The following is a 24,965-nucleotide window of genomic DNA, read 5'->3' as shown; positions in this document are numbered from 1 at the left end:
GAGGCGGGGCCAGTGCCAGGGAGCGAGAGGCGGACCGGGACGGTGGATATACGGCAGCGGCACCGGCACCGGGACAGTGCATATACGGCAGCGGCACCGGGCAGTGGCACCGGGCAGTGGCGCCGGGCGTCCCTCATGGCCCTCAGGCAGCCAAAGGCGTGAGTCGGTCTGGGGCTTGTCACTGAGGTTTCACTGGGTGCTTGTGGGGGGACACAAGGGGTGGCTGGAGCGTTGCAGGGGTCGCAGGGGGCTGTTGGTGAGACCAGGAGTTCAGGGAGAGCTGAAGGGTGACTGAGGGAGGTGGGGACTGCGAGGGTCAGGGCTTGCAGGGAGGGAGTTTCCGGGTTGCTGAATGTCTTGATTTTGGCTGGGATAGAGTTAATTTTCTTCCCAGAAGCTGGTCCAGCACTGTGCTTGGGATTGGGCAGGAGAACAACGCTGGTAGCACACATGCTGGAATTGGTGTTCAGTCGTGCTTACTCCAAGTCAAGGACTTTTCAGTGTCCTATGCTCTGCCACTGAGGGGGGAGCATGGCCAGGAGAACCAATCCGAACTGGCCTGAGGGAAGTTCTGTATCACAAAACCTCCTGCCCAGTGTAGAAACAGAGTGGTAGTGGTGGGGTGTCCGGGAGCCGCTGGTCACTGCTGGGGTACGGGCTGGGCATGGATCAGAGGGGTGGTGAGTGACTGTTGGACATTACTGGTTTATCTTGGGTTTTGTTTCTCTCTCTCCCCCTTTCGTTACTATTAGTAGTAGCACTAATATCAGCTAAAAACCACAGGTTTTAGCTTTTCCTGATTCTCCTCCCCATCCTACTGGGAGCAGCGAGCGGCTGCTTGGGACTGAGTTCCCAGCTGGGATTAAACCATGACAGTTTTCTTAGCGCCCAACCAGTTTGAGTCGGCTCTTCTGGCCATGCTCCCCCCTCGCTGGCAGAGCATGGTGTTACGACCCGCCCCAGGAAAAGAGGGGGGAGGGGGTAACCCAGGTTTTATCAAAAATTCCTTTGGGGTGGATTAAAGGGAAACGACACTAAATAATCGGTGTATGAAAACATATATTGATAAGATTTATTTTAACAATTTTGAATCAAGAGGTAAGTTAACATTTTTGGGTGCTGTCATAACCTTTCTGGGGAGGAGAAAAATGCATAGGGGAGAGAAAGGCGGGATAAGAGCAAGGGAGAGTAAGGGAAAGAAAAGCTGAGAGTGGACAGATGTCCATAGTCACCACCCACGGGGTCCAGCGATGAAATTTGATAGTTGCAGCTTCCATGTCTGTCAGTTGAAGTGGTGGCCTTGATCTGCTGGGGGTGAAGGAGGGAAGCCCCCACACTCCAAGAAGTTATGAATTATCATATCCATGATCAGTGTCACGGGCCATGCCTCCTGCCTCCAACCTCTCCCTGGGCCCTGCGCAAGAGCTGCTGTGTCTGGCCTGGTTCCCGCCCTTTTCCCGACTGGCGAGGGGGGATGGGCTTCTATGGGCCATCAGAGGTACAGTGCAACAGTCAAAAGCCTGCAAGCTCAGCTCTTCCCGCCTTTTTGGGCTTGACATCTGTGCTGGAGGAGGGGGGATGGGCCCAGTTGCCCATCAAAAAGTCAAAAGCCTGCAAAAGTCTCCTAGAATGCATAAATCATCAAACACTTCAGTCTCTGACACATGGGACACTGAAAAGTCCTTGACTTGGAATAAGCATGACTGAACACCAGTTCCAGCATCAGTGTGTTACCAGCATTGTTCTCCTGCCAAATCCCAAACACAGCACTGGGAAGAAAATTAACTCTATCCCAGCCAAAACCAGGACATTGGAGCATTCCAGGAAGAGGTGGGGACCCTGGGAAAGTGTGGGTGTAGTCCTTGGAGGTGGTTGTTTCAGAGAGTCCTGGGAAAAGATGGGGTCCTTGACTCCGAGGAAGGGGACATCTGGGGGATTCAAGGAGGACATAGAGTCCTGGTTACGCACCCTCCCCCACACTCTTTCCCCTTCTCTCTGCTTTACAGGGAGACTTTCTGCCAGCAGGCACCCGTCTTCCTTGATTACCTGCACAGCATCCTGCAGAAGTACCCAGATGGGGGGCAAATCCTCAAGGTGAGACTCCCAGGGAACCCACCTATCCAGACTCTCCTGCCCAGCTGGGCAGACCAACCCAGGCAGTGGGGGCAGTTGGTCCTTGCCCAGCACCAGTTCCAGGACCTTGGTTCCCAGCTAGAGAAGGTCAGTGCTTTTCTCATGGGCCTGGGACAGCCCAGGTGACCATGCACTCATTCTTAATTCCAGGAGCTGGTGCAGAATGCGGATGATGCTGGCGCTAAAGAGGTCGTGTTTGTGTCCGATGAGCGAGAATTCAGCATCAACGGAGGGGGACTGGAGGGCACCCAGGGTGAGAGGTGCTATGGGCACTGGGAGAGACCAGATGAAGCACTGGGGTGGCACTGGCTGATGCTGGGACGGACTGGGTGATATTGGTGAAGAATTGAAGAATGATCAGGGAACTGGGGGAACTGGAGCTGATGAGGGGTTTTGGGATGTTCTGAGGTCACTGAAGGGTACTGGGAAGACTCAGTGGTACTTAGGAGCATTTCATGGGACTGAGATTGTGGGAACACTGAGTCTGGGTCACAGAGCCCCCTACATGTCCCAGTTCTCCCCTAACTCATGGTCCTGGTCACCAGGCCCAGCTCTCCTGGCCTACAATGATGCTGTGATGTCACCTCAGGACTGGACAGGGATTCAGCGCCCAGGGGTGTCGCACAAGCGGGAGGATCCCCACACTGTGGGGCGCTTCGGCTTGGGCTTCACTTCTGTCTACCACCTCACTGGTGAGTAGCACCGGAAACCTCAACTGTGATTGAACTGGGGACATGGGTTTTACTGGAGGTTCTGAACTATAGGAGCGGGGGAGAACTGGGGGGTAGTGAGGTATGCAAAATGGAGGGCAGTGTGAAGTGAGGAAATCTGAAGCACCAGGAGGCTGAAGGGAGGCTAGGTGGCAGTGGAGGGCAGAGCAACAGCAGAAAACGGAGGGAGAGCTGATGAATTGGGATTAGGCTTTGGATCATGGGAAGCACTGTAGAGATGGGAGTATTGGATGGGCCTTTGGGTTACTGATAGGTTAGGATGATCTGGGGAGGCAGTGGTGTCCATGTCATCCCTGTGAAGGCCTCATGGTTCTCATGTCTCCAGACCTGCCAGGTGTGTTGAGCCCCCCATACTTGGGGGTGCTGGACCCCGAATGCCGGGTGCTGCCAGGTGCTGGCAAGCGCTGGGACATCTCTGCAGCTCAGGACTTTCCCGGCCTTTTCGAGCCCTTCTGGGCTGGACTGGAAGCTGTGGGACAACACCGTGCCTCTCCCTAGGGCACCCTCTTCCGCTTTCCCCTTCGCCGGCAACCCTCAGAAATCGCTGCAGGGGTCTCCGATCCTGAGCGCATTTGCAGCCTCATCCAGACATTCCTCACTGATGGCCCTCTTGCCCTCCTCTTCCTCCGCCATGTCCGCCGTGTGGCCCTGCACCGTGTGGCCCCTGATGGGGTCCAGACACTCATGGGGACTCTTGTGGCATCCCCTCAGCCTCTCCCTGTCCCAGTGCCATCAGGGGATGAGGGGCTGAGTCTGGCGTGGTGCCTGGTGGCCTTGCATGGGAATGGGGTGGGTGACGTGAGCGAGTGGCTGGTAGCCACAGGCAGGGCCACAGAGGGGCCAGTCATGGCACTGGGCACAGGGCTAGGGTGCTGCCCAGAGCTGAGCCTGGCACGCCCCCTCCGTGGACCCTGCCAAGGGCGGCTCTGCTGCTTCCTGCCCCTGCCAGCCACTGACGAGATGGCCACGGGGCTACCCGTCCATGTCAGTGCTCCCTTCGCCCTCTCTGATGACCGCCGCCACCTCCGCTGGCCTGAGCAGGGTGAGAAGGGCGAGGAAGATGCCTGCTGGAACGCCCTGTTGCTGCTTGACCTCCTGCCCCGGGTCTACAGCCACTTGGCCGCTGTGGCCATGGCTCTACCTGGCACAGATGTCTACGGCATCTGGCCAGACCCTGAGTGCATGCCAAGCTCTGGCCGGATCTGCAGCCTGGTGACCCGTGTCTGCCAGGAACTGGCAGCTGCCCCTCTCCTGGTGCCAGCTGCAGAGGGGGTGGCAGGGCATCTGCGGGCGCCTGAGGCTGTGCTGCTGCCAGAGGCTGTGGGGGACGTGGCTGCACAGAAGGCAGTCCGGGCCTTGCTGGTGGCAGCTGGGGAGCCGTTGGCTGAGGTCCCAGCCCACGTGTGGAGGGCGCTGGCTTTGGCGATGCCGAAGGGCATGCGGGAGGCCACAGCGGGACATGTGTGGGAGGTGCTGCGGCGCCATGGGGCCATCGACCTCCCAGCTGCCGACCGTCTCTCCCTGCTGCGTTACGTGGTCGGGGATGGGTGCCATGCTGAGCTCCGGGGTCTCCCCCTCCTGCCTCGCGCTGATGGGACCTTCGTGGCCTTTGGAACTGCATCAACCATTGTCTACGCGGACACATCCGACTGCCCCAGGTAAGCCCTCAACCCCTGGCAGCCCCATTCCCTGTGGAGCGGACAGGAGAGCCAGTTGCCCAGAGGTGCAGCTCCCACTCTTGAGCTGGAAAGGGGGACCACAGCTGAACCTGGACATTTGGGATCCTCACTGCCCTCTTCTCACCTGGTGTCACCAAGTGGGAGCTGAAGCAGGTGTCTAGGAAGCTACCTGCCCCCCATTACCCCTCTAGTCCCCCAGCACCACTCTTTGTCCCCACAGGGAGCTCCTGCCTGGCCTGATGGGGTCCTTCCTGCCTTCAGACCTGGAGCTGGGCTTGGACAGCCTCCTGCGAGGCATTGCCAAGACAGGTAAGAGAGGGGGGGGCCCTGGACTATCTTCGGTCCCCTGGTTGCCGTCTAAACACCAACACCCTCGTATAGCCTGGGGCTCCTCTGCAGCCCCAGTATCTCCCTGTATCTCCCTGTGTCTCTGGGGACTCCACTGTCCTTGCTGTTCTTCCCACATTCCCCTGTCCCCCCTGTGCTCCCTTGGATTCTGGGTGTCTTTGTGTTCCTCATCTGAAGACCAGTGCCCCCTAATACTGGTCCCCCTAACACCTCTTTTCTTTCTCAGATTTCCTTTATCTCCACCAGTCTGGGGTTTTACTGTCCTCCTATTCAGGGTATCCACTATCCCTCCAGAACCCAGGTCCTCCCATCTCCAGTATGGGGGGCCACCCATCCCCTGCAGATCTCAGGCTCTTTCCCCCACATCCTGGGTCCCCCTGTCAGGTCCCAGGTCCCATGTGCTTCTAGTCCAGCCTCTACCTCTTGCACACAGGTCTCTTCCCCAACCTGGTTCTGCTGGACCCAGCTGTGACTGTACAGACCCTGCGCTTGGCTCTGCCCCCCACCTGGACATCCCAGTCTTCAACCCCAGTGAACTGGTGCCCGGCCCAAGGACCTCCCCAGCCCCCAGCCTCCTGGTTCCCAGCCCTGTGGCAATTCCTGGCCCACCACGTGGAAGACCTGGGCCCGCTGGAGGGGCTTCCTCTCATATCCCTGTCCCCACTGGATGCCCCCAGTATCTGTCTGGCTCTGCTTATACCTGAGTCCAGTCTCATTTTCCAGGCATGGGAGGACCAGCACCTGCCACCTGCTGTGGCCTCTGTACTGGAGGTCCTGGGTTGCCCAGTGGTGCCACCGGGCATGTGGCACCGCTCCCTGTCCCGCTACGTCCTGCCTCCATCCCCCCTCAATGCCTTGCGAGCCCTGGGCAGGCAGGGGGTTGTAGCAGTGGCCTCCCGCATGGCCTCACTGCCTGATGTGGATGTGGTCACCCTCCGGCTCTACCTGGCAGATGTCCCATCCCTGACAGAGCAGGACAGGGCCACCTTGGCTGCTCTGCCTCTCTTTATGCCACTGCCCTACTTGGCCACCCCACAGCCCACGGAGTTGGTACCGGCTAATGCCACCCCGATGCTGGAGCCAGAGCTGGAGATGCCCAGAGATGTGCTTCTGCCGGAGGCCATGTTGCAGTGCCGAGATGAAGCTGACCAGCAGCTCCTTGGGAGGCTCCAGAGGCCCCTCATCAGTGCAACCCACGTTATGCTGAAGGCCATCAAAGCCGTGGCCCAAGGCGCCTATGAGGGGCGGGCGACTGAGACACAGGCTCTGCTACTGTGGGTGCTGCAGCACGGAGAGGTTGCCTTTGCACAGAGCCCCCTGCTCCGGCAAGCCTGCAGTGAGCTGGCCTTCCTGGAGACCCCCAATGGCCCTGCCTGCCCATGAGACCTCTACGACCCCTGCGACAGCACTTTGCAGGCGCTGCTGGGACCTGAGCGCTTTCCTCCTGCTGCCTTCCACAGTCTCTCTGTCCTCCGTGCCTTGAGGGCCCTGGGCTTGTGGCACGGTGAGGGGTGTCTGCTGCCTTCAGACATCCTCTCGGCTGCAGCAAAAGTGAGTCAGGGTGACACAGTGGCTCTGGACAGGGCTGAGGCACTGATCAAGGTCTGCAACCTCCCCAAGGCACTGACTGGCTTCAGTGCTGCAGAGCTCCAGAGGCTTCAGGCCCTGCCATGGGTGCCTTGCTCCAAGTGCACTGGAATGCCTGGGCAACCTTTCCTGCCGCCCAGGGAGCTGCGATCCACTCAGTACCAGTGCCTAGTGGGGCTTGCCATGCCCCTGACTGATGCCTTTTTGCCAGAGGCAGAGAAAGAGCTGGGGCTGAGCCAGACTCCACCACCAGAGAGAGTGTGGGAGCAGCTGAGAAAGCTGGCAGGGCATGGGAACATGGATAAGGTGGGTTCCGCTCTCCAGCCCATTTACTGGCACATGCAAGAAAACCTGGAGGTCTTTAGGACCGCCCCGGATGATGCTGTGGTGTGGACTGGGTCTGGATTTGTCCTGCCACGTGATGCCGTGCTGGGCTATCCTGAGGAGCTGGAGCTGGGGATGCTGGTGCCCCGCGTGCCCCCTGACTTCCTGCCCTACAGCTGCCTCTTCAGTGCTTGGGGGGTGGCGGTGGGGGTGAGTGAGGAGAGGGCAGTGTCAGCCCTGCGCTACCTGAGGCAGGACATAAACACACGCAGCTCCAGAGCGGGCACTGCCACAGAGTTGCAGGTGGTCGTAGCTGTCCTGGAGTGGCTGAAGAGTCGGGGGCACCAGGGCGAGGGCACCGTGCCGGTTCCTGTGAGGATTCCGGAGGGCTCAGGCTTTGCCCTTTGCCCAGCTGCTTCTACCGTGTACCTAGACATGGAGCTGGACGATGAGGAGGATGTTCAGGAGGTGGTGCATGAGGCAGTACCATCCAGCACAGCCATATTCCTTGGTGCAGAGCTACTCAGTATGCGGGTGCTGGGGCCAGAGCCATTCACAGCCTGTGGCCCCTCGGAGCCCATCACCTTACGCCTCCGCAACATCCTCCGGGAGTATGGCGAAGAGAGCGACCTCTTCACAGAGATGGTCCAGAATGCAGAGGATGCCGGAGCTACTGTGTGCCGCTTCCTCCTGGACCTCCGGTGCTGCAGAAAGGCCACCTCTGGGCTGCTAGACCCAGGCATGGTTGCCTGCCACGGCCCAGCCCTCTGGGTCTACAACAATGCCCTGTTCACAGAGGATGACCTCCGTAACATCACGCGGATTGGGGCTGCTACAAAGGAGGGGCAGGCAGGCCGGATTGGGCGCTTTGGGCTGGGCTTCAGCTCTGTCTACCGTATCACAGATGTGCCAGCAGTGCTGAGTGGGGAGACACTGCTCATCTTTGATCCCAATGGCACCCATCTGGGCAAACACATCCCCAGGGCCGGCTGCCCTGGCATCCGCCTGGACTTCTCCAGCCGACCACGCATCCTCCGTGTCTTTGCTGAGCAGTTCCAGCCCTACCATGGTATCTTTGGGTGCTGCCTGCCTGAGCCAGGACCCTTTCTAGGGAGCCTTTTCCGCCTGCCTTTTCGCACTGAAGAGGAAGCCATTACATCGCAGATTTGCTCAGAGGCCTTTGGTACAGAGCGCATCCAGTCCCTTGGCACTGGTTTCCTTGGTTCTAACTGGCTCCTGCTGCTCTTCCTGAAGAAGGTGAGGGAGCTGTCCTTGGAGATGCTGCCAGACATGGCCTCCTCTGCAGAGAATACCATACCTCTGGCCACACTGCGGCAAAAGGAGATCCAAGACTTGGTGTCCCCTGGGGACCCCCCAGGCTGGGCGGCCATTGAGCAGCTCTCAGCCTGCGAGGAGGAATCCAAGACCATACGGCACTACTTGGTTTTGGTGTGTCAGGGTAATGGGGAACTGCTGGAATTGTTTCACCAGGACACACGGGCAGGACTCTGTCCTCCACATCCCATGGCTGGTGTGGGCCTTCCCCTTACCCTTACTGAAGATGGCAAGTGGGTACCGCGCCTGGATGGCGAGAAGGGGCAAGTCTTCTGCCACCTTCCCATACCAGTCATCTCAGGGCTACCAATCCATGTGCATGGGGCCTTCAGCATCCTCTCAAACCGCAAGGGGCTGTGGGACACCGCGGAGCGGGGTAAGTGGAACCGGCTGCTGCTCCGCAATGCTGTGCCGATTGCCTGGCTCCAGGCACTAGACCACCTCCGTGCCATGCATGAGGCAGGTGAGTTGAAGAACTATGAGTATCATCTCTTCTGGCCAGACTTTAACACTGCCCGTTACCCCTTTACAGAGGCCGTGACTGGTTTCTACCATGCTGTGGCAGCCAGGAATGGCCCCAGGCTCTTTTCTGATGGCTGCTCATGGTGCTCACTGCAGGATGCCTGCTTCTTACACCAGAATGTGGACAGACACCCCAAGCTGGGTGATGTGGCGAAGCGTGTCTTTGCCACCACTGTGCCCCATCCCCTGTTAGCTGTGGCCTTGCCAGAGCATGTGCAGAAGGGCCTTGGGAAGGCAGTGGATGCTGGCACCTATGACTGGCCCCGCTTTTACTGTGATCTCGTGCTTCCCAACTTGGAAAAGCTCTCTGCTGTTGACCGGAACCCACTGCTTCTCCATGCACTGGATATGGCCCATGATGATGTGGACAAAGTGCTGCAGACAGTGCCCTGCATTCCTGCCACCCCTCATGGCCACCTGCAGCTCATCAATCGCTTGGTGCATCCCAGAGGCCGTGCTGCCCCTTTATATGACCCTAAGGATGGGTGCTTCCCCACTGGGAATGCCTTCCTTTCCCCAGAGAGACTAAACCAACTGGAGAGGCTGGGCATGGTGAAGAACACAATGGCCCTGCCAGAGCTGCTGGAGCGGGCAAAGACCGTGCAGCTTGTCTGGACCAAGAATCGTGCTCAAGGCTGCCAGAGGGCTGCCTGTATCCTTGAGCTGCTTCAGGATGCAGTGAAGGAGAGAGTGAACAATACCCTGCAGGTTGCTTTCCAGACTGTGCCCTTCCTCCCTGGTACACTGCCCTCTGGTGAACATGTGCTGTTGCCAGCTGCCCAGCTCTACCATCACCTCCATGCCCCACTAGTGGGACTCATTCACCCTATCTTGGCTCCTAAAGCACTGGGGGAAAACTTCAGTCTCCCCAGGGAGGTTATATCCTTCTTGGGACTGGACCGGCAGATACCATCAGCTACAGTCCTTAAGCAGCTGCAGGCACTGAGCTGTAGCTCCAACTCTCTTCCTTTGGAGAACCTGCAGGACAGCACCAACTGCTGCTACAAGCACCTGAACATGCTGCTCCAGAAAGGTCACTCCAGCTGGGATGAAGTGGCTTCTGCAGTGGCCCAAGGGGAACCCTTCATCTTGGTGGGCTCCCATTTTGTGCCAGTCACAGCTGTGGCTGAGACACTGTCATTTGACGCTGTCCCATACCTTCATCAGCTCCAAAAGCAATACAAGTGCTATGGCCAACTCTGGGAGTGTGTGGGGCTGCGCCACACCTTCACCTGGGATGATTATGCCCGAGTGCTCTGCACCCTGGCAGAGACACATGTTGGAAAGCCGCTGCCTGCCCTGGAGCTGGCTCTGGCCTTGCGGCTGGTGTCTTGTGGCTTGATGGAAGATGGCAACAAGCCAGATGCCTACCAGACCCAGCGACTCTTTCTGCCTGATGAGGAGGGCATTTTGCGTCCACAGGACAAGCTTCACTTCAATGATACACCATGGATGCAATTGGACAGAGATGTCCTCCTGTGCCATAAACAGCTGTCCCGAGCTGCAGCCCTGCGCTGTGGGGTGCCTACCACACTTCACCGAGCACTGGAGAGGAGTCAGCTCATCACTGATGACCTGACCCTCTGGGCACAGCCATTTGGTGCCCGTGAAGACTTGCCAACACGTCTGAAGAACATCTTAAAGGAGTACCCAGCATCGGTTTCTGATATGGTGAAAGAGGTGCTCCAGAATGCAGATGATGCTGGTGCAGGGCTTGTGCACTTTGTGTGGGACCGCCGGCAGCACCCAGTGAAAGCCACTTTCAGTGAGAAATGGAACGTCCTGCAGGGCCCTGCCCTCTGCATCTACAATGACAGGCCCTTCCAGCAGCAGGACATTGAAGGCATTCAGCGTCTGGGGGTGGGTGGCAAGCAAGGCCGGCAGGATGTCACAGGCAAATATGGCCTTGGCTTCAACACTGTCTTCCACTTTACTGACTGCCCAGCCTTCCTGACTGGAGACAGTGCCCTGTGTGTCTCTGACCCCCATCTCTACTACGTGCCCATAGCCACAGCTGAGAAGCCTGGTGGGATGTTCGCTGTCAACCCTGAATTCAAGAAGAATTTTCCAGATGTTTATGACACCTTCCTACCCTCCCTCTTCAACCTGAGTCAGGGTGTCCTTTTCCGGCTGCCACTCCGCACTGCAGCTGAGGCTCCCAACTCCAGGGTGTCTGACATGGTCGTGCGAGACCAAGACCTTGTGAACATAGAGGAAACACTGGCTGAGGAAGGTGAGGATTTGGTGCTCTTCCTCCGACATATCCACACTGTGGTCTTCTCTGAGATCCTCCCAGATGGGAAACAGTTGGTGGAGAGGCTGCGGGTGACAACAGAGCTCACAGATGGTGATGCAGAGCTGAGACGGGGTTTTCAAGCAAGATTAAGCTACGCCATGGATGGGAACGGCCCCACCTCTGTCTCCTATATCATGAAAGTCAAAAACAGCAAGACCAAGACCAGAACTGTGTGGAGGGTGATCTCCCAAATTGGGGTGCAGAAGGGGGCTGAGGAGTCTCCGGTGCTTGAGTGTCTGCCCTATGGGGCTGTGGCTGCCTGCCTGGAGCCATTGAACACAATCACAGGCAAAGCTTTCTGTACCCTCCCACTGCCGTTGAAAACTGGGCTGCCTGTGCACATCAATGCCAACTTCTCTGTGGATGCAGCCAGACGCAGTCTTCGCTGGGACAAAGGCTGCACAGAGGCAGCCTGGAATGACTTCTTGCTCCGGCACTTGGTGGTTCCACTATACTGTGACTTTCTCACCAGGCAGTGGAAAGCCTTGGGGCCAGAAGAGCTCCGGTACAAGTCCCTGAATCTCTGCCAGCAGCACCTGGACTTACACTTCCTCCGGTTTTTCCCTATTGTGACAAGGGTGCTCCCTATCTTTCAGGACATGGTGAGGGAGGTCTATAAGCACCTGAGTCATGCACGCCTGCCCCTGGTGCCTGTGTACCACGAGAAGTCACCTGGCAGCACGGTGACAATAACCTGGGCATCTCCAGGTGGAAAGGATGTGCTAACAGAGCCATACTTTCTTGAGGTGACGCCAGACCCAGATGTTCAGAAGGTGCTGCAGCACCTGAACATGAAACTGGTTCCAGCATTCACCCACTTGCGGCAGATCCATGAGCAGTTCATTGAAGCCCAGGTGAGCGCTGCTGCCTTAAGCCGCGCCTCTGTCCAGTGCTTCCTCAAGGCCCTGGCTCTGCCTGTGCCTTGCAAGGTGGCTGAGACATCCCTGGGGACCCCGGAGAGCTGCTCCATCCTGCTGAAGTACTTAGCAGGATGGAGCAGGTACTCCCACGGTGCTCCCAAGGATGTGGACAAGGAAGAACTGGAAGGCTTGCCCTTGCTAGCCACACAAGATGGTTATCTGAATACTCTCAGCGTCCGTCATCCAGTCTTCAAGAACTCCTTTGCCCACCTCTTCCCCCACCACAAGCACCGCTTTGCCCAAAAGTGTGTTCCTGATTGGATCCCACCTTGCTTTGTGAAGGAGCTTGGCCTCCCAGAAGCCACACCACTCATCCAGGAGGCACTGGGTCAGCTGAAGTGGACCCCAGAGGGGGAAAAGTGGCTCAAGGGACTGTGGACCTTCTTTGACAGTTTTGTCCACACACAGGGAAAGGCCTCAGTGGAGTTGGATGCAAACATGAAGTCATTCATGGATCATCTCCAGGACATGGCAGTGCTGCCTATTCAGGGGAATAAGACAGACTCAAAGCACCTAGTGCCACTATCCTCCCTCTCCAGAGTTCTTTTTAACTGTCACTCAGAAGTGGAAAAGGTGCTGCACAAACTGGGCATCCCTATGCTCCAGCGGTCCCTGCTACCCTTTGATTTTGCCCACCTCTGCTTGAAGCCAAGGGCACTGCAGGTCACAGAGCCCAGGGCTGTAGTGGCCCACCTGGCAGACACTGGAGCTGATCTTTGCTGGGGGGACTTAAAGGAGGAGCATGTGACTACTCTGCTGTGCTTTGTGCAGGGAAAGCTGGATTCGTGTGCACTGGAGCAGCTCCGGCTCCTGCCTCTCTTCCGGAAATTTGGTGGGGGCTATGTAGCAGTGGCTGCCTACCGCAAGGTACTGTTGCTCCACAGACAGTACCTGGAAGTGCCCCTGGGTGCCCAAGCCCTGTACAACCTGGACAAAGACACGGTGCTGCTCACATCAGACCCAATCCACAAGCGGCTGGCCAAGGATTTGAAATGGGAGGACACTGATGACCGAAAGCTCTTCATCACCGTGGTGCTACCCCGGCTGTCCCAGCTCACTCAACAAGACCTTATGGAAGCTGTACGGTTGTTCTTTGTCCTGCAACCCATCTGTGATAGTCAGACCAGGAAGGCTGTTGTGGCAGCATTTCAGAATGTGCCCTTTATACCTGATGCCCGTGGTACACTGCGCTTAGCCTCCTACTTTTACATCAATGCGCCCTCCTTCCGCACTCTGGGGCTCCAAAACCGCTTTGTGCCTAAATCTTTCTTTAAGGAGCTAGGGATGAATTTGGCAGTTGAAGAGTTTCTGTTAGAGGCAGGTGTCCGCACCAGTCTCTCTGTAGAGGATTTTGTGGCACTGGCCCAGGAGATAGAGCATGAAGCTGCTCAGGCTACCTGCCACACTGCAAATCTGCTGAAGCGACAGGAGGAGATGCTCAAAGAGCTTGAAACCCTGTTGGAAAATACTGAATCAGCAGGTTTCCCAGAGCAAATTGCCTCAATCCACTTCCTGCCTCCACTGGCCATCCCCCAAAGCTTGAGCAACCTCCATCCCCCTTTTGCAACCTGCATTAAGCCTGTGGCCCTGAAGGGCAGCATTTACCACTGCCAAAATGTGGCTGAGCTGCTGTGGACATCAGCCACCATTCTGCCAGAGTCCCTTGAACTCGAGAAGAAGTTCCTGAAGGCCATGGGAGTCCTTGTAGAGGTACCCACTGCCCTGGTGGTGACCAACCTGGAGCATGTGTGCAGGGCAGCCTGCCAGACGCCACAACAGGTGATCACACGGGCCAAAGTGCTCCAGAACATGTACAGCTTCTTGCAGACTCGTCTGAAGGAGGTGGATGCAGAGCACCTTGCTGAGCTGCCTGTGGTGCTGACCAAGTCAGGAGACATGGCCAGGCCATGGCAAGTGGTGACATCGCTCCCAGATGAGGCTGACTTTTACCCCTACCTCCTCAAGCCTGACCCACATGTGGCTGTCTTTGGAGACCTCCTGCAACACCTTGGGGTAGTGACGTTCCCCACACTGACTCACTACAGCCATGTCCTGGCCCAAATCTACCAGGAGAGCCATGTCAGTGGGACCCTCACTAGTGTTCAGAAGAAGGTGGTCCTGCTGGCCACACGGCACTTCTTCCAGCTGCTGCGGGAGGCACCAGAGCCCCCTGATTGTTCTGCTGTGGCTAAGCTGTACCTACTGAGCACTGCTGACTGCCTAGAGCCATCCCACAGGCTGTGCTTCAATGACTGCCTGCCCTCAGAGACTGCTCAGGCCCTGAAGAAGACCTTTTTGTTCATGGCTGACCTGCCAGTGACAGGATGTAATGCCAGGTGGCTGCTGCAAATGCTACCACCACACCTGCGGCCACGGGCACTCTCAGAGGTGACAGAGCAGCAGCTGGAGGAGGGCAGTCCATGTCCATGTCGCTATGGCTCTCACTGCCCTGGGCAGAGGCGTCTGCAGACTCTCCTGGTATCACCATGGTTTAGATTGGGGCTGGTGTCCCTGCTCCAGTGGCAGAGCCACAAGGCTGTGATGGGAGTGGACGGGGATGGTGGCTTTGCAGTGGAGCAGCTGAAAGTGCAGTGCTGTGAGAACATCTGCACTGTGCTGCTCCACAATGGGACAAAGGTGGAGGGCAGCTCCCAGTCACAGGTCATCCATGTGTGCCTGTCAGGTGGTGCCCAGCGGCTCCTCTACATCCGGCATGCAGAGATGGTGCTGAACCGGTACCAGCTGAGGGTCCTGGAGACACTAGCACAGGAGATCAATAACATGCTGGGTGGACAGTTGGAGGCATCTGCCTTGTCCGTGCTGCGTGAAATGCTAGTCTGCCAGGAGCCACAGGATGTGGCCTTTGTTATGGAGGAGAACAATGTGGCACTGGTGGGTGCTGCACCAGAGCTGGAGAAGAGGCTGCAGGAGGAGGCTGTGGCAGAGGGGAAGCCATGGAAGGTGAGTGGCGATGTGGATCCCGGCCTTGCAGCCTTGAGGCCACTGCATGATGTCAGGTGGCCAAAGGTGTTGCAGGAGCTCTGCGTCCAGTACGAACCTGTGAGCACTGCCCAGAACCACTGGGGACAGAAAGGTTGTGGCTCCAGGCTGAGCACTGAGGAGCCCATGGCCCTGACTCCGTCCATCCCCGAGGCCCTACGGTGGCTGCGTCAGGCCATGAGTGACCTGCAGGCAGCCCACAATGACATTCGGCGCTGCTGCCCCAACTGGGTCCTCTTCAAAGTGCACCAGGCCCTGGAGAAGGCACTGGTGGCTGCTGTACTTTGCCGTGGTGAAGCCTTTGAGGGCCTGGGAGGGCTGATGGGCCTTGCCAAATGGCTGGAGGCGAAAGAGCCAGAACTGGGGGGCCTGGTACTGGACATGCAGTGGTTATGTAAACAGGGCATGGATGGAAAGGCCACACAGTACCCAAATTACCACCCTTTCCCCATGACCCCCAGCGAGGCCTTCCCCAGTGTGGATGAAGAGGAGGTCCTGAAGCAGGCACAGAAAGTGCTGGGGACATTGAAGGACCATGTGGGCAGAAAGTGAGGATGTCCCCAGAGAGGGTCACTGGCAGCTGTGCTAAGGGACCACCATGGGCCCACCAGAAACCCACCATGGACCTGTTGTGGACTCATCATGGACTTGCCACAGGCCTGTCACAAGCAATTTCAGACTGTCCAGGCCTGGTAGGAGAGCTTTGGAAGTAGATTGGCAAGGCCACTGGATGTTGCGGGGTAGCCTGTGCCATTGGCATGCCTTGAGAGCAGGGGAAATAAAGTACAATAATAAATGTTGCAGTGCTGGTAGACCCTTCACTGACAGTGGACTCAGAGGACATGGAGAGGTCATGGGTGGCTGGTGGTGTGTGGAAAGTGGAGATGGTGATGAAGGGGTTTAGAGAACTGTCGGCAGGGGCGCTGTTGGATCACTGGAGCAGCAGAGCCTGCAGCGCTCTGTGTTGCCAGCAGGAACCCCAGAGCACGGGAGAAGCCGACAATGGAGATTTTCCCCCCACACCGAGGAGGGGAAGGGGAAAAGGGGAAAGAAGGGCAGGTTCTTCCCATGAAAAACTCATGCTGTCTGCAGCTGGCTGTGGCCAGGATTTCCCTCCCCCCCCCTTCGTCAATGGGCACAAACCACTGCCAAAATACGGGAGCAGAGGAGGGAAAAGAGCGACCCCCTACCCAAAAAGTTCCTCTGCAGGTGGGCCAGACCTCTCCAGCGAAGTCTGAGCAGGTCTGGGCTGGGGGCAGAGCAGAGTGCAGGCAAGCTGAGGCCAGAAAACAGCCAGATGACCAAGCCGAGAGCAAAACAGCCCCGGACCTTTTCAACACACACCTTGCCTAAGTTAAGACAAAAGCCCCATGTCCCTGTTTCCAAGGAGAGGAGGGAAAGAAAAAAAAACTCATCACCCCCCCAGCCCTAGAGAGGGGCATCAGCTTGAAATGCGGTCCTGCCAGTTAGTTCAGCATCTTTCTTTTACAGTGGGACAGGGGAAAGAAAAATTCCTGCTTGGATTTTTAGAACAAGTAAACTTATGACAGAGGAAAATCCCATTGGTCAGAAGATCACTCACCAATTACTGTCACAGTAAGAACAGACTCAACTTGGGGAAATTGATTTAACTTATTACCAATTAAACAGAGTAGGAAAATAAGAAATAAGAACAAACCTGAAAACACCTTTCCCCCACCCCTCCCTTCTTCCCAGGCTCAGCTTCACTCCTGGTCCTTGTAACTCCTCCCCCTAACCACTGCAGGAGATGGAGAATGTGGATTGGTGTCAGCTCATAACACTTTGTCTCATCTGGTCCTTCCTCCTCACACTGTTTCCCTGCACCAGCATGAGGCTGCTTCCATGGGAGGCAGTCCTGCACTAAACTTCTCCCATGTGGATCCTTCCCACAGGCTGCAGTTCTCCAAGGACTGCTCCACTCTGGGTCCCTTTCCATGGGTTGCAGTCCTTCAGGGACACACTGCTCCAGTGTGGGTCCCCCACAGGTGACAGCTCCTGTCAAGTCCTGCTCCTGCATGGACTCCTCTCCACAGAGCGTAGCCCCCGCCAGGAACCTACTCCAGTGTGGGCTCTTAACAGGCTGCAGCTTCTTTCAAGGCATCTCCACCTGCTGTGGAGTGAGGTCCTTCACATGGGGCTGCAGGTGGGTATCTGCTCCTCCACTGACCTCCATGGGCTACGGGGCAAAATTCTGCCTCACCATGGCAGGATTGCTCTGCCTCACCAGGCTTCTTCAGTACCTGGAGTACCTCCTACCCCTCCTTCTTCCCTGGCCTTGGTGCCTGCAGGGCTGTTGCTCTCTCATCTTCTCGTCCCTCCCTCCCTCCCAGCTGCCGTTCCACAGCAGTTTTTACCCCTTTTTAAATCCATTCTTGCAGACACTACTAGCATCACTGACGGACTCAGCCTTGGCCAGCAGCAGCTCTATCTTGGAGCCACCTGAAGCTGGCTCTCCATGACATGAGGGCAACTTCTGGTGTCTTCTAACAAGGAACACCCCTGCAGCCCCCTGCTACCCAAACTTGGTCATGTAAAGCCATGTTGTGGTTTGAGAGCCCATTATCCCCCCCTGGAGCTGGAAGATGGCTAGTTCCAGGGGTGGAATTCCAGTGTAGAGCCAATGGGAAGCTTGGTACGCCTCTGCGGAAATGATGTATTCTCATAAATCGGAAAAGAAGCTTGTTGGTGCAGTTGGCATTAGAGAAGCCATGGGGTAGAGACAGCAAAGGGGCTGCAGGGCCCCTCAGGGGCCAGAGGGCTTTCCCCCTCCTGGCTTTGGCCCGAGGCAAGTGCAGCACTGAAGCCGAGCTGAGCCCCTAGCTAAGACATGCAGCAGCCAGAAAGCGAAAGAGAGAAACTTCCCAGGAGTTCTCTGGCTGGCCTCACCGGCTCCCCTCACCGCAGGGGGAGGGGTGGTGATTGGCTGGTTGGATCCTGTGGCAAGCACACCATGGAGTAAAGCAGTGCCTGAAGCAGAAGCAGCAGAGGCAGCAGAGCTCAGGCAGCAGACTCGAAGCAGCACCAGAGAGAAAGGCAAGCTGGAATGTTTCTGGGGTGGGACTGACCCAAAAACTCCAGAACCTTTTGGCCTAGGGAAGGGGTGGACCTCTTAGAGAGGTTCCCCGAGAGCTTGCTCCCCGAGGAATGGGACCTCCACGGAACTGGGAAGAGACTCAGAACTTTAACCCCTGTAACCCGTGATGTTGACCATGGTGAGGTGAGTTTGTCCCTACTTGCAACCTATGAGTGAACCCTTGGCTGAAACCAAGTGGCCAGTGGGGGGGTCAGAGAGGCTCCCCGCACCCTGATGGAGAGAGAAAGAAATTTTTCGTCTACAACAAATCAGAAATGCTGCCTTAAGAGACACTTCCAAGTGCCGCAGAATTAATTTGGAGCTGTGGCCCTGAGAGTGAAGGAGAGACTTCTTCTCCTCCTGGACTTTATGGGGGAAGAAGGGGTGATGTTTGTAAATACATTGTTTTATCATAGGAGAATTAGTTAGTATTGTTGTATATATTACTTTATAGTTTCTATTCTGTTAGCAATAAATTTTGATATAATTTTCCCATGCTGAGTCTGTTGCCTGTCTGAAAACTTCTCTCAACATTTTAGCAAATTTGTGGGGGTTTGAAAAATTGGTTTTGGGTCTCAAACTATGTCAGCCCAATACAAGGATGATGAGATTGTATCAAGGGGAGCATGGGGGACTTGAGAAGGCATGAGGCAGCAAGAGGAGCTTGAAGTTTCAATGGGCTGGAGTCATTGCCATAGGCCCAGAGACCATCACCAAAGTCATAGTGTGATTCTGTTGGTATGAGGCCAAGTGCAAGGTCCTGGACCTGGGTCAGGGCAATCTCAAGCACAGTTTGGGCAGAAAATGGATTAAGAGCAGCCCTGAAGAGAAGGACTTGGGGACGTTGGTGAATGAGAAGCACCTGGCCATGTGCACCAGCAACCAGAAACCCACTGTGTCCTGAGCTCGCTCATCCTATAGAGTGGGTAACAGGTGAGCGGAGGGATTCTGCCCCTCTGCTTCGCTTAGGTGAGACCCCAGCTGCAGTGCTGCCTCCAACTTTGGAGTCTCAACATCAGGATGTGGAGCTGTGGGAGCAAGTCCAGAGAGGCCACAGAGATGCTCAAAGGGCTGGAGCACCTCTGCTCTGGAGACAGACTAGGAGAGCTGAGGGTGTTCAGCCCAGAGAAGAGAAGGCTTCGGGGAGACCTTAGAGTCCCTTCCAGTGCCTAAAGGGGTTCCAAGAGAGCTGGAGAGGTATGGGCGCTGAAGGAGAAAATGAGGCTGCACACACAGGGTTCGATTTTGGGACTTGTCCACCAACACTTTTTGGTGTTCCCCTTTCATTCATATTCTCTCGTAAACAGCATCTAGTGTTTTTCTTTTTGTTATCCGGAATTCCCAAGATCGTCCCAAACCGGTGCCCTGATCCCACACATTCACACTTCCATCAAGTGGTGTCTGTGTTCAACCACAAGAGAAAAACACGCACTTACCATGCAGGCTGGTTAAAGTGGTTTTCCACTTTGAGACATAACATTCTCTCTCTCAAAGGACTTAGCCCAGGTCGATCCTCCCTTTTGATTAACTAAATGCAGGTGCAGAGTGACGCAGCTTGTTCTCACATCTCCCCCTTTTTTGTTTTGACATGCAGAGTTCACAGCGAAGAGGGCCAGGACCTGGGCTTCTTGTCTTTGGGTTTGTCCAATACGCTTCCAGAGGACTTTAAATATTAAAAACAGACAGATTGTTAAAAAACCTGCTACTGCCACAAATATCTAGATCCTTAAATTAAGTCCTTCAAACCAATGTTTGGGATTTAACCATTGAACATTATCAGACAACTCCCACCAGACACTTTGCCTAAAGATCGAGTTTCGGACATCTGTAATTTTATTGCTTTAGCCAAATCTTGAACTTTCATCATTGATGTTTGTGGCGAAAGTGCCCTGCAAATGTTTTTGAACTTGTGCCCAGTCACAGTGGCTGTCATTCCATATTAATGGAGTGACACATAATCATTTATGCTGATGCTCCCATTTTAAAGCCATCCTATTATTCATAGCATCCTGTCTGTCCCTGATCCATGTTAAGGTTGCTTCTACTGCTTCCAACCTGGCTAATATTTGATGGTCTATATTTGTTTACATAACCATTGATGATGACATATTACCCAACACACTGGCCACTCTATGTGCAAAATGGGCCAGTGCAACAGTAGCCACGGCTGCAGTAGCTGCAATGATGACGGCAGAGATGATGAAAGCAATTAGTCATTTGATGAACCTTTTCGTTTGATTTCTTGACTGGATTAACAGTTTTGCCAATTTACTGTATGCTGCATCATCCTCCCAGCTTCTGGTTAGATTCATTGGGAGCTATAATTCAACCCTTCTGCACACAGGAATTATTACCGATAAATTGACAGTAGATAGATTCTGATTTGTAATACAACAACTAAAATAGTAGGGATTATCTACAGTAATGTTAGTGTTAGTCACACTAATCCTAACATCAGGTCCTGCTAAAAAGACATATGGATGAGAGGAAAACATCACGACTGAGTCATTATGACAGTGAGAGTTAGTTGATACAAGGAATTATTTCTACAATAGTGTCCATGTGCTATATGTCTAATTAGGAATGGCATTGTAGCCCTCCATAGTTTGCTTACCCTATGACCAGAACTGTTTTTATATGTTGCTTGCCGTACCGGTCCTGAGAGGCCCCCTTTTGTCCGTATAAGAGTCTCTTTTGTAGGTTGTGCAAAGTTTACAGGATGTGATGTGTTGGTGATCAAATGACCCCTCGAACCCCAATCCATCATTTTTACCCCACGTAATCCAGTGTTTACTATCCTGGGACTTGTTAGTCTACATGGGATCCACTGCATAGCAAGTGTATCTGACATAGTGCTTTGTGAAATTTTGCAAGGTAGTTGAAAGGGCGACAATTCCCCTGCTTCTTTGTCAATCAGGACATGATCAAATCCAGTGACAGAGAAAAAGGTTAAATTCCTACTAGTGTGTCCTCTATTTTCCTTCTGCTGATAGCATAAGTGGAATTTTTCTACAAGTAGTAAATAGCCCTTAATTGGTTGGTTGATGAGACATACAGGCGGAAGAAGTGTAAAAAAGGTTTGGTTTCTGTTAGTTTTAATCCAATCTTTGTTTTCCTCCAAAGAGCCACGAGGTGGCAGTCAAACACCTCCAATCCAATTAGTATCATTGTTAGAGAGTGGCATGGCATTTCTGCATTCCACCATGTCACCAGTCTTAACATTGGAGGGTCAAGTATATGAGCTCAATAAACATGAGCCTAGGTAGATTGAGCAAGGAGACCCACATCACACCGTGAAATACCCCTTTTACCGTACTGTTGCTGGCCACTATGGCCAGATAGGCTAGGAAGATGTTTTGAGGATTAGATGTATCTCCAACAACCTTCATCATCGTGCAGTCTTTTCAAACTTCCCCACGTGATGTCCAGGCAGGGCTTGTGCGGCTCAGCATTCCTCAACCTCTTTCTATGAGTCTTGAGGGGCAGCTTCTTCATTTGCGGAATTGGATTGCATGTTGTGTTGGTCCCACTCATGATAGGGTTTTACTAGACATGCTGGAAGCCAACGGGGTCCTGCAGGTGATAAAACACATGCATACCCCCTCTCCCATGCCAACAACTCAACAGAACCCTGCCATTGAGCATCCCCCTGTGTATCCCTGTATAATACTTTGGGCTTTTGTTCATGTAATGAGGCAGTGGTCCTGTAATGACAGCTTGTTCTACTACAATTAAAATGATCCAAATTCAAAAAATTGAGAGTAAATACAGTTTTATCTAGTTGTTCCTGGGGTGTTGTATTTCCCCATTTTTGTTTTAAAAGCATAACCTTTAACACTGACTGGTGCCATTCGACAATAACTTGCCCCTGCTGGTTATGTGGAATGCCAAAGAGATGACGAAACCCTCACTGTTGTAAAAAATTCTGCATGCTGGCAGCCGAATACCTGGGACCATTATCTGTCTTAATTTGCTGGGGCAACCCCATCGTTGCAAAGTACCAAGTCCAATGTCGATGCATGTCACTGCTTTTCTCTCCCGCATGAGCAGATGCACACAGAAAGCCTGAGAATGTATCAACTGTGACATGGACAAAGCAAAGCCGTGCAAATGCTGCAATATGTGTAACATCTGACAAATCATTGGCCTGTAATCCCCAAGAATTAACCCCCTGCAGAGGGATAGGAGACTGTACTTTCTGACGTTCTGGACAAGTTCGTACGATATCCTTAGCCTGAGTGAATGTAAGGTTGAACTGTTTGCGTAAGCATTTTGATGGAAAAAGGAATGCAAAGCCCTCGTATAATCAAACTGCAAAGTTGCCGCAGTAAACTGATCGGCAACTGCATTGCCTTCAGTAACAGGGCCAGGAAGACAAGTGTGGCTATGAATGTGCAAGATGAAAAATGGGGCCATACGTTTTCCTAAAAGGGCCTTGAGCTGGACAAACAATTCAAAGAGAGTTTTCTGATTTATTTCCTTCAGCAGAGCTGAATGAATTCTTTGTACAACACCCACCACATACTGAGAATCAGCGATAACATTAATTGCCTCAGTTTCAAAGAGAAAAAAGGTAAGGATTACTGTGCGAAGCTCACACTGCTGTGTTAAACTATTTTCTTGGGTGTAAGCGTGTTTCCATATCCCTTTTTTTGCCATTCTACAACGGCCTTTTTCGTATTCCCAGACCCATTTATAAATGCATTTCTTGCACTCGGGATAGGGACAGGTGATAAAATGACATTCAGGTTTAAAGGTAACTGTGCCAACCCGTGCAACAATTTATCTGCTGGCAAAGAAAAGGAAATGTTTCCCACTAAATCAAGGAGCAATTTGAAAGTATTCTGTTTTTTACAGTAGATATTCGTAATCTTTAACCATTGAGAGGCAAATGCAGACAAGAAGGATCATACCCTGTGAGCTGCTGGCATCGATATCTCCCTCGCTTAATTAATTCTGCACATAACTCCTGCACCTGTGAGAGTCTTTTCTTTTCCTGCCAAGTTATGTGGAAATAAGCACTGATAAACGAGACCTTCGTCCTTGAAGGAAGCATCTTGTATAAACTGAAATTAATTGGTGACTGGCTATTGACTGATGGCCCTCCAAGGACATTTGAAGGGGAAAGTCAAGAGGAGGATGATGAAGTAAGCCCACAGACTCATTTAGAAAAGATACCCTGAGGTGCAGCACGCAGGTGCAGGCAAATTCCAATGTACACATGCATGTGCAGAAGGGGCACCACTTACACAACATGGGGAGGGATTGAAGGCCTCTAGCTGGATTGTGCTGACCACAGCTGCCCAGGTAGATGTCACTGGTTAATTGTATAAAAAGCAGATGGCTCTTGCTGGGAGCAAATTCAAGCTTCACATGGAGGACAATGTTGCCTTTGCGTGGATGCCCTCTATCTTGTGAGCCTGCCAATGCTCCGAGGATGCACCTTCTGCTATGAGGAATTCTAAGCATTCTGAGGTCAGCAAGAAAACCTTGTAAGTAACACGTGAGTGAGTGATGGGTTGTCTTGGGGGCTTGTTTCCCTTCTCTTTCTTGTCTCTCAACTTCTTGTTTTGTTGGCCACTTCTTTGTAATAAATATTGTTTTGTTGAACTTTCAACAGTGTACTGGTTTCAGTTTCAGCATTTCTCCCTGCTACGTTTACATAAAGCAATTTGCTGACTAACAAGGTCTATTGCTTCCTCTGCTTCCTTTGCTAAGGTGTGTGGTGATGTCAGATTGCTATTGCTCTGTAATAAACCAAATAGACTCTTCAACTGCTATGTAGTGATGCCTAGAAGTGGACGAACCCAATTAATTGTACCCAACAGTTTCTGTAAATCATTTGGTGTTTTTACCACTGGCTTTAAAGTTAATGACTGTGGCATGACAGACTGCTTGGATAATATCCAGCCTGAATATTTCCACAGTGAGCACGTCTGGACTTTTTCAGCAGAAATCTGTAACCCATTAGCTTGCAGCTCCTGCAACAGCTCCATCAGTGCCATATTGTTTGATCCTGTTGCTCAGCACATATCAAAATGTCATCCACGTAGTGATAAAAAATGCAAGAGTTATACCTTTCCCTGATAGGTTTCAGCACAGCTGCCACATAAGCCTGGCATATTGTATGACTGTTCATCATACCCTGTGGCAACACGACCCATTGATATGGTTGCATGGACATTGCATTATTAATCACAGGTAAACAGAAAGCAAAATGAACACTGTCCTCGGGATGTAACGGTATTGTGAAGAAGCAATCTTTAACATCAGTGATAGTGAGAACCCAGTCCCTGTTGCAATAGGGTTGGCACAGGAACCCCTGGCTATAACGGTCCCATTGGCTGCAGTACAGCATTGATGACTCTGAGATCATGTAACAGCCGCCACTTCCCATTCTTTTTTGGTATAGCAAAAATGGGAGAATTCCAAGGACTGGTAGATGGAACTATGTGCCCTGGATCCAGTTGCTGTTGTACTAATTTATGTTCCTGGATGAGCTTCTCCCCTTTCAGGGGCCACCGATTGACCCAAACTGGCTTATCTGTTAACTGTGTTAGTTTGAGGAGATGAGGTTCACCAGTGACCACTAGCACAAATTTGAAGGCTGAATTACCGTGGTGGTTTGAGACCCTCAAAAATCCAATTTCCAACCTCCAAGCCCCCTCCGCCCCCCAGTTTGCTTCAGTGTGAGAGGGTTTTCCAGATATAACACAACTCAGTATGGGGGGGAGGGAATTATATCACGATTTATTACTTACACAAATAAATACTATAATTCATTATATACACAATTCTAACTATCCTGTGGTAAAGCAATATATTTACATTAGATCAAATCCCTCCTTTCCCTCCAATAAAAGTTCAGAAGGAGAGAAGGAATGGTTTTTTCCGCTTTCAGGGCAGCAGTGTCTCTCCTCTTCAAGGCAGCAGTTGTAGCTGGATTTGTTGTAGCTGGAAAATATCTCTCTCTCTCTCTCTCTCTCCATTACAACA

General features: G+C 53.4%; 1 protein-coding gene across 1 annotated transcript; it reads left to right on the top strand.

The window, feature by feature from the left end:
• Positions 1–3: 3 nt before the first annotated feature.
• LOC127478069 (sacsin-like) lies at positions 4–18,382 on the top strand. The gene is given in 7 exon segments (XM_051803210.1): positions 4–158; positions 2,007–2,094; positions 2,284–2,386; positions 2,679–2,825; positions 3,190–4,522; positions 4,764–4,852; positions 5,325–18,382. Coding segments are annotated over 7 exon segments (11,886 nt in total). The 5' UTR covers positions 4–135; the 3' UTR covers positions 15,428–18,382.
• Positions 18,383–24,965: the final 6,583 nt, after the last annotated feature.

This window comes from Manacus candei, unplaced genomic scaffold (assembly GCF_025592945.1).
Source record: "Manacus candei isolate 608988 ecotype Guabito, Panama unplaced genomic scaffold, ASM2559294v1 h1tg000057l, whole genome shotgun sequence".
In the NCBI taxonomy this organism is placed as follows: domain Eukaryota; kingdom Metazoa; phylum Chordata; class Aves; order Passeriformes; family Pipridae; genus Manacus; species Manacus candei.
The sequence above is the reverse complement of the archived record's forward strand: the minus strand, read 5'-3'. Positions and strand labels throughout refer to the sequence as shown.